At 37.6% G+C, this 10,332-nt stretch overlaps 1 protein-coding gene across 1 annotated transcript in view; it reads right to left on the bottom strand.

Moving 5' to 3' along the window:
* LOC108687625 (discoidin domain-containing receptor 2-like) overlaps positions 1–10,332 on the bottom strand; it is a 225,289-nt gene that overhangs the window by 18,352 nt on the left and 196,605 nt on the right. Inside the window, exons 11-12 of the mRNA XM_018193501.1 lie at positions 2,185–2,343; positions 807–958 (exon numbers count right to left, since the gene is read on the bottom strand). Coding sequence (XP_018048990.1) covers positions 807–958; positions 2,185–2,343 — 311 coding nt within the window. The remainder of the gene's footprint in view (positions 1–806; positions 959–2,184; positions 2,344–10,332) is intronic.

Raw genomic sequence — 10,332 nt, forward strand, 5'->3', positions numbered from 1 at the left:
GATTCATAATCATGATATACCTTTTTCAATGTAATTTTGCTTTCATATAAATTAATCAAATCTGATAATATAATCAAACAGAAACACATGTACCCTTCATAGAACTACTGTAATCAATAACCACACCCTTTTACATTATCGCTCTATAATCTGTGTATGCCCGCGAAAGATGTTTTCTTCGCGGTAGTTATGATTGATAGTGCCCTGTTGTTTCGTTTTTCGGTCATTAATCCTCATAATTCACAGGGTGAAGTATTTTGCGTCGTGCATATTGTATAGAGAAAACAACCCTAGTTGAAAATGAAATTAAATCGGAATCGAGATATATGCAATACAATGATATATACCATTAAAAAGTATTTTGTGCAGTATATAATTATCACAGCCAATAGAAATAATCTAATACTGTGATTATCAATAATACAATAAAAGTATAATTTAATATTATTATTTTATACAGTTTTAATTTCTATGAAAAAAATATTTGATATTTGTGCGAGCAATATTCACAACTTCATGTTGCATGATAACGGAAATATTAGATACATATTTAACTATCTTAGAGAGTAGAAAGCGAAAATTGAAAAGTCACAAATGGTATAATATTCGAATTAAACTCGTGATTTACATAAGCCCTAGTAGTGGCCGGTTTTACAAGGTTGCCTCCCTTTCAGCGATCGTGACGGAGATCCAACGGTCACGAGACGGCGTTTGACACAGTTTCGCGCTCGAAGTACCCGCGTTAATGCTAGAGAAAGGCTTAATCGGCGCGGATCGCATGTCTACCATACATTTTTGCGACTCACCTTACAGATCTCCGTGCTGGCGTAATACTTTTCCGGCGGGGGCGGTATGGGTGGTGGGTTAGATGGATATTCTTGGACCGCCGGAATTGGCCTGGCAAGATTGATCGTCGAGTTAAGCAGGAGCGGAATAACCGGCTGCACCTCGTTGATTCCTGTCCGAGCGACGAGGAGTGAAACGGAAAAGAATCAAGAAATTCGACAAAGTTAAAAATATAATCACGGCTAGCCGTCGAAGAAAAGAATTGCCGTCTGTAATGCCTTCTCTCGCGTTGAGTTTCCAAGTTTCGGGAGATCGTTACCATTTTTTAACGAGACTCCGTGCAGCGCCGCGAAACTCCAACATCATCGGAGTACACCGAATGAAGTTCTTCCGGAAACTCAGAGATAACGACGAAAAGAATGTTTATTTCAATTTATTACTATATTATATATCGTTCGTCTCGTATAAACTCGCTCGCACGATAATGACATTTGTGGACTCGCAAAATTAGTGACCTGTTAATGAGTCGTAACATGCCGTTTCCAATAGTTAATTAATCAAAGACTTTAGTCTAATTCGATGAAACAAGGTCGCGCGACGCGACAAACAGTCTCTTTGCGGACTGTGGTTTTCTCTCTCTCTCTCTCTCTCTCTCTCTCTCTCTCTCTCTCTCTCTCTGTGTCCAGCAAGCTGTGCCAACTATGAGACGCAACGGAATAGTTTGTCGACTATTCCAACTACGTTGTGTGGCCGTGGTAAAACCAGGCGCAGAGATTCGAAACCTCGGCTTGACCGTCACTCGGGACAACCCGTTAGAATTCCCGCGATAACACGAAACTATCCATGTCGAGACAGAGTCGAAGTCAGCGAATACAGAAGTGAAAATGTCTTTGGTGAAATTGAACGGACTGAGATGTTGATCAATTTTTAATGTCATCATTGTCTGAAAATGATAAATTAACTTCTTAAAGATAAAATTTATAGCGGCAAATTATCGAACGGAAATATATCGTAAAAACGAAAAGGAAAAATAAGAATTTGTACAAAAATTAGAAGTAAACACGTAGAAATACTAAAAGATATAATAAAAAAAATAAAAAATAAAAAATAGAAATGTTTGGACTATGAAAATTAGCGAAGCAGATTTTTAAAGTTAAACACTTAGCATTCAAATGAACATCGGTCCGATACAATTTCAACGATTGCGTTCTAAGGAAGTAATTGAATTTGTAACAATTAGAATTAAAAGAAATCTGGATATTTGTACGTTTATGTGCAGTATTTTAACAATATTTCAACGACTGTAATCCCAAAAGCTAAAAGTGAACCAAATTCGAATGGAATGTAGACGTAAAAGGAAGTAGTTAAGCGTATGAACTTTTAAACGTTGGTACCAACCGGTGTAATCCGTGACGGTTTTGTGTAATTGCGGCGTTGTCGTGCTGTAAGTGGCTGGATGGTACTGCGCCGGAAGCGGGGGGCAAATTGGTCCTTTGTCCTCGCCCTCCTCTGGCACGGAGACCTGTGGCCAAATATCGAGCGTTATCATTAATGCACCTGACATTTATGCATACGCCGACCGTGTATATCACGCGGTAAAAGCGATATACCATCGGTTTATCCTCTCCTATTTTCCAGCTCTCCCTCGCGACCCCCTGCTCTTACTCTCCTCAGAATATTCATAGTCGATGAAACGAGGAGACATTGCATGGGCCCTGAAGGGGTTGGCGCGCGCGCGCCTGGTTATTGTGTGCTGAAGCGATGAATACCCGTTGGCCTACTGACTTATTATGTATTGCCGATTGCATAATTTTATTTTACAGCACTCGGCACACGCTACTGTAGACAGAGCATGGAAAATAGCGCGAGCTTATTTTCGTTACCGATAGAAACGATAATGTTGGAACGACTCCCTAGCTATTCGCGAAGTTCCATAAACTTGTCTCTCCCCAACGTCGTTCGTTTCGAGATAATTTAAATTTAAATATTACAGATACGGATTTCCTTATCGTTTAACTTTTAATTTAAAAAACCGTTAATGCATTTTTTCCGTGAATAGTATCGCTTTCGTTTGTAATATGTTAATTTTATCTCAGGAATAACTAGTATAATGTGAAGTAGGCTATTGCAGATAAGAACAAAATCTCTTTCTATTATAGCTGATTTATTAGATTTTCGCATAAGGAACTTTTTATAGTCATGCGAGAGAATGGTTAAAAAGAGAGCGCGATGAAAACTCGGCGAATCTCAAGTATCTAGCAAGAACCACGACGTAGTATTAACGGCAACGTATTCTCGACGCCTGACGTAAGTTGCATTTGCTTTTCTCCATTAACGGGATTCGTCAAGGCAGTACGCTTTCATCTAAAATGCGATGGTAAAACCGCGCGGGTGCCCACCCGTAAAGCTCTTATCTCGTGTCACTTCCTCCCGGCGCCTTTATCTTGGTTCACAACCATGCAAAAGTACACGAGGGTCTAGACGATCGAGCCCGACATGCCACCTCAGGAAATTAGCAGTTTTATTATAACAAACAATCTAGGATACCCGAGACACCGGAGGGGTGTTTACGTTGCGGCTCCTCGTCACTTTTCTTTGCACGATAAGACAACTCGCGAGGGATCGCAGGAACACGACGAGTATGTATGTGCGTGTGTGTGACTCGCGATATAATATCCATTGATTTTTGCGTTGCTTCAGGCAATGGATGCCAAGGCTGACTTGCGAGGACGTAGGGATGGGTATTAATTTCCGTTTAGGGAGCGTTAGAGGGTGCCAGACTGGTGAGATGCTGCAGCGCGGCAGTTAAGATAAGATAACCACTTAACCATCGGGATTCTACGCGAATCTCACTATTCTCGCCCTCTTTTGCACTGTCTCGCCAGCATATACACATATATGTACACATATATACGCATTGGTGTTATACCATCCATGTCGCTTCTATCTTTCTCGATCGCTCGCGTTTCTAGAATAAGGGCTCGCTTCCCGCCATCGACTTTAACCACATCTACTAACATCTCTTTCTCCATTAAGGGCTATCTGAAGTCCTGTCTCGATCTCTCTCATACTCTTATGATCGGGCATTCAAAGCGATGTCGACAGCTCGTTTTCGTTGGTTGGACGCCGAAATGATCGCGACACTACGATGGCAGTTTGGAAGTATTATTGTTGCCCGAGAGATAATGATCCAGTTTACAGAATGGTCTTACTTATCGTCGAGCAAATTATCTGCGAATTGTATACACATAGTGACATGATTCTTGATGCGAAAAAGAGAAAAGTCTAAATATAAAATCATTGCTAATGAGGCAATTAATTTGGATCGATATTTGTTTAATTATGCAAACTTACATTCTGAATACATGATTAAAAACTTGCACGACTCTTGACATTAAAGGAATGAAACGTTTATTTTTGAATCGTCGATCTAGCGTGAGATCTTGTTTGTACGTCACACATGCTCGGTAATGGAGAAAATAGACAACTATTAAGAATTTATTAATATACGAAGTTATGAAAGCCATCGTTAACAAGTCAGCAATATGTAGAACAACCTGAAATAACTAGCTTATTTTTAACGATAGAAAATAATGTTCCAAAAATAAATAGCTTAGTAGATAATTTACTCATTGTTTCTTTTTCATATTGTACAGTTTAAACAAACTCAAGAAAAAATTTTTACAAAATTCGCGGCTGTAATATTTTTAAACGTATGAGCTACGCATATTTAATAGGCGCTATGAAAATCTTTTATGATCATGTATTACATAATTAATAACATCATTACGAAGAGATTATGAAGAGAAGCTTAAGCTCTTTAAGAAAACATATTTTTACTGTTTTTACGATTTCACAGAATCTCTTCATGAAGAGATTCTGATGCATTATTGACATGCGATTATGAAATGCGTAAATAATACAGCGCTTTTTCTTTTGACGTATGGTACATCAATCGGACACTACGAATGTATGTATCCGTGATTTCTTTCGTAAATCCAGACACGTTCTATTGGCCATAAAATGATTTTATCAATGTATCAATCGCCGGGCATCGTTTAACGTCAAGAAGCCAAGCTTGATATCTTTTCTTTATAAGTTTGGTATTCAGAACGGAATACGCCTGGCGAAATAAATTACAGTGCTATAGGTAACAGCGAGAGAGCTTACGTGCACACGTTCCGTGGGATTTATTGAAGTGGCGTATTTGTTTAGAGATATTACGTGTTTGTCCGCATACTAATCGCATATCGAGTTTAACCGCGATTACGAGATCGGCAAACGATAGTCTCGAATAATCTCTTAACGAGGCGGTTGAATTAAAGGTGCATTTGAACTGAATGGATTATTATCATAGATAATTTACATGTACTAATTCCTGTCAATTTTTCTTTTTTACACTCATGATACAGAATGTGAAATCTGATTTCAATAAGAGCAATTTTGCTGAAGAATCTACAAATTTAGCTATACAGATCTGTATACAGAAAATAATTTTATGGATTATCAAATAATTTTGTAAAAATCTTAAGCATGATGAGCAATAGCTCTAAAATGTTTCGATATTCTAGCAACCATATTTTTTCGTCCTACCTAATTATTTTGATGGTCTAATAAAATTATTTTCAGATCTGCTTTTAGCTAAATTTTTAGATTCTTCATCAAAATTGCTCTGTCAGGAAAAGAAAAACAATGTCTTATTTATTTCACCGTACACGTATTCGAACAATATGCATAGGCACGTGTTTAAAAATTTTATTACACAAAAAAACATATATGTATAACAAAATTCTGGAAACTAAAATTTTCTGACGCGCGTAATGCATTTTATGTATTTATGTTTATACGCAACGATGCTCGGTATTTACGTTATTTTTTTTTTTACATTCGTTTGCACGCCGTATTAATCTGAGAAAAATGTTAAACTTGTTAATGCAGTAACCGGAAATATAAATAGAGACGTGAAAGGAGCATGTTAGGTGTAGAGACGGAAATGAGAATCGAAATCGTGAAACGGGTTAGCCCGACAAAATCCGTGAAGTGCTAGCGAAAAGATTCCGGGCACAAAACGATCTTTCATTAATTAGCACCGGAGTGCTTTTTGCCATTTTCATTACCATGAGTACATCTTCGCCTCTTTTCTGCAAAGGCTGCGCGACCTGTCCCAGCAAGTTTACACATTTCCCAACTCTGTCCAAAAGTGTCTCCCATGCATTTCACTTGTTCCATGTTTTTTATTAATTTTTCATGGCGCTGACCAGCTTTTAATTAACTTTTAATTATTCTCGTCTTCTTCCTACTTTGGCATTCCATTGTTATAAAATGTTCCATGTCCTTTGAATATTATTATGATTATTATGATTATTATATCTAAAGAATTTTAGCATTTTTAGCTTTTGCAACAATGCTTTTTAAACTTTCAAATAAATTCTAACAATTCTGAATTATCTACACAAAATTGCTATTTCTTGTCTTTTTTTGGAAATTCTGTTTAAATGTCATCATTCTTTTTCAACAATTTAACAGATAATTTTTCAAACTGGGAAATGGAACTGTCGCACAGCGTACATACACACACATATATATATATATATATGTATATTCAATTCGCGGTTAGGATTACAGCGCAGGAAAATCAGAGAGTTTGTTGCTTTAAATTAAAATAATCTGTTTTCAGTCGACTGTCTCTCGTATCGCCCTTTCTATTTCCCTCTTCCCTCGCTCGAGCTAAACCCGGTAAGCATATTACCACTTACTTTTATACGGAATCCTTGCTATAGTTCTGCTCACCGTGCTCTTTTCGCACGAACGCAAAAATATACAAAACGCGTATTTACAAAATTGCATCACAGAGCTGTGCCACATTCAATAATAATAAATTCTATGGTTCGAATAAAATCACGCTCGTATCTGTTATTATTTGTTTCCCGCATAACGCATGTGCCCTTCAGGCAATGTCGTAAACGGATTATTTATTGCAACGCACTGATATGTGGATAATTGAATATAATTTGATTTGCTAATTGGTAAAGAATATAGCTTGATCTGTAATGCGAGAATGGACGTTTACGTAAATTAAATAATCCCGCGCAATGAAATCTGGAACAAGAATTTGCTGCATCGTAAATTCCCGGATAAGAGAAGGGGAAAAAAAGCACAACACTTCGCGGGGCTTTAAGCGATATACTATCCTACGGAACTTCCTTCCAACGCTTTAAAGCAGACCGATGCAGCTAACGTGTCAAAAAAGAGCGAGTCCTCCATCATATTCGTTCTAAATGGAATCAGACAGATCGATATGTCATCCACGAAACAAAGTTTAGTTTTCATAGTTCATGTGCTCGATAAATTGGAGAGATCTTGTGTCCGGTAAATTGTCCTCCTGACTACTTCGGATAGAAGGAGAAGAGAGATAAGATAAGTTCTACGATAGAATGGATGTCCGAACGCATTAAAATTTGATGCTGAAAAATAAACACTGAATAAGGAATGGTGTTTTTAAGCACAAAATCATTCACGATAGAGAACAATGAGCTGCAGTGATTAATAAGTTGTAGCCTACAGTCATGAAGAGATTAATTAAACGTTGGTAGACGATAATACGATATTTAGCCAATGAGAGACAATGAATAATTATGCAATAAATTGCTATTTATATAATTAATGAAAATTCAAGGATAAACAGATCTCAGAGAAAAGTGTCAGTGTTCTTGACATGATTGAGTAGCTATGTCGGCTCAACATCTCGTTGAATTGAATCAGGTACGCGAGCGAAGTGAGGACAAGTGGAAACATTATTTTTCTCGACTTGTATTGCTCGATAAATTGACAGCGGTTTCCACCTTGGCAGACATAATCTGCCGTTCTCCGGAGACCCTGACGTGGGTCGCAGGTTGCACGAAGGGCAATAGGGTTATTTCGTGGAGAAGGAGAAAACGGGGCTCGCGCAACTTCAAGATGGGACAAGTAGCAGGTGGCTAATGTTAGGAACAGGAGGGAAAGGAGAGCCAGGCATCTTGAAGAAGAAGGTGTTTGGAGTGTATATGATGTCGCTTAGCGGCGGGTGAACGACGAAGATAACGCACGTCTTCTCGACGACGGCGTCGCAATACGGCCATCTCGGCAGCTCTTTTAATTAAGTGGAGTCAGCCGACTACCCGTGCACTTCTTCGGCGGCTGGTAAAAACTTAGCCGTGGAAGATATTGGGTTGTCGAAGAATACCTTGAATGATGTATAGTAAAAGCGGGAAGAGGATACGTCCGACGAGTCTGCTTGAGCTTCGCCAGGTAAACGAAAAATATTACATAAATGTGCTCTTTTTGGCCCACGTATTTACAAGCAAAACTGATCAAAAGCAATTAATTAATTCCGCATTGCACATATTTGTTGAATATATGAATATTATGTTTCCATGCTTATATCAAAATGTAATATAAATTATTATTTAAATTATTATTTTGAAATTGTAAACTATAGTGAAAGAGTACAGTTTGGTAGCTTCTTGATTTCGAAAAACTTTCTTTCGCTCGATCATTTATCATTGTTAATAATGAGCCGAATGAAATATTTCGAGTGACTAATTAGTCACCCTGATAGCTAATGTCGCCATCGCGAGTCTTCAATTTATTTCGATAGGTTGTTAGCGTCATTATTAATTGTCGACTGTCGCTCCGTACGTTTCTCCAGTTGCCTCCGTTCGTGCAAACAGTTAAGTTAGGAAAGCTTCAAGGGTTTGCAAGCTCAACTGTCTGGCACTCATTATTTCTCATCGTTCAGCAAGTCGTTAATTACTGTCTTCCGCTATATCCCGCGAAAAAGGATGGGAAAGCGCCGGAGCTGTCCATTTCTACGAACGAACTTCACTTTGCTATTAATCCGGTTAGAACAACAGTGGCTTGGTAAACATACGCGAAGTTCTTAGAGTTCTTTCTTTTCTCTGTCAGCCTCACTTTCTTCGTTCTACTCAGTTCAAGTATTAACTTTTTGCATAACATGCTCAATTCTCTTCTAACGTTTTATTCCTCATTCTTACTTTCTCGCCTCTCACCAACAGCATTTTTATCTATAGAGATTACTTACTGCAGAATTCACTTCTTACCTTGTTAAAGGTTACTCTGCGTCAACCATCACAAATCGTTGGTCTGATTTCTTAGATATTAGCAGACTAATCAAGTAATGAAAGTTATGTGTGTACACTTCCTTCTTCAATTTTTCTTTCTTTTGCACAGTCTTTTTCTTATAAACGTATCGCAATATTTCGAGCGGATAAGATTTGATAATTGATTAATTAATTTTTAATTTTCCACTTTATAACATGAATTCGATTTCAAGGAGCGAACGATTGTGCATAATAAAGAGCTGGGTTTAACGTTATAGACCATATATCGTGAAAGTCGTGTAAACTGTCCACCGACGAGGACGGTAAATGCGCGACGTTAATAATTCTTGTTGTTCCGTAGGACAGGAGTCGGAGCGGAATTTACGACAAAGTTAGACATTCCGCGTTAGAACGAGGTGCGAGACATCTCTTTTGCCGGAAAACGTTTCTAGCGGGTTCTCCCGCTACGATGGAATGCGACGTCAGAGAAAAATAGCGTCGCCTGTACATGCATTACAAGATATTTCTCGTTATTTTTCGTATTCATTCTGGACATTGTATTGTAATAGGAAAAATTATACGATGTCTGTCATGCATATAATTTATTTATCACTGTAATATAAAGCCGCTTACTAATTATCTCTATGAGCTTTCTTTTCATAAGCGTAATTATCGTTATAATTACGCCAAGTAATTAACGCGTACAATTTCCATTTCGGTTTGTGTGAAGTGCCGGATAATCGTACAAGAATTCACGAATAAGAGCGCATAACGAACAATCTCGGAGCGTTCTTTTAATCGTCCTAGCACGATCCCGTTTGCGTCTCTTCCTTAAAGGAAATATTTGATCGCCGTATTTTCTCCTCTAGTTACGCGCGCGCTCGTACCTAAATCGACGTACGTAATAGGTAGATATAAGCTGTTTTGCGCGATTGCTCAAAAGCGCCGTAAAAGTGACCTGAAAGCGTAGAGTAAATAGATGTGCACGTTCGGTTTATTAGAGACGAGACTCTGGTATTAAAGTAGATTGGGAGTCAGGCAAAGAAAAATTGCGATTGGAGAACAAAATTATCGTCATTTATCAAATTATTAATATCGCGATAATTCGCATCGCTACGCACAAGATCACCTAGAATACTAAATTTTTGATCTTCAATTTTTGTCGTCACATATTTAATGACTAATGATTGAAAAGAAGCAAGATATTTTGCATATTATACTGAATTGGACGGTAACGTTTTCTGCAAGTCATATATCAGAATTATATACTTTTTTTATAAACAAATAATTTTTTTTGTTATTATATATACATATATTATTTTAAAATATTAATATTATGAAAGTAAAATACTAATAGATTATATCATCTAAAAGCGTTAGATGAAAAGAAATGCCGTATTACGAAGTCATTTCTAATACAATAAATTTATTTATAATCTATATGATA

The sequence above is a fragment of the Atta colombica genome, unplaced genomic scaffold, assembly GCF_001594045.1.
Source record: "Atta colombica isolate Treedump-2 unplaced genomic scaffold, Acol1.0 scaffold210, whole genome shotgun sequence".
Lineage (NCBI taxonomy): Eukaryota > Metazoa > Arthropoda > Insecta > Hymenoptera > Formicidae > Atta > Atta colombica.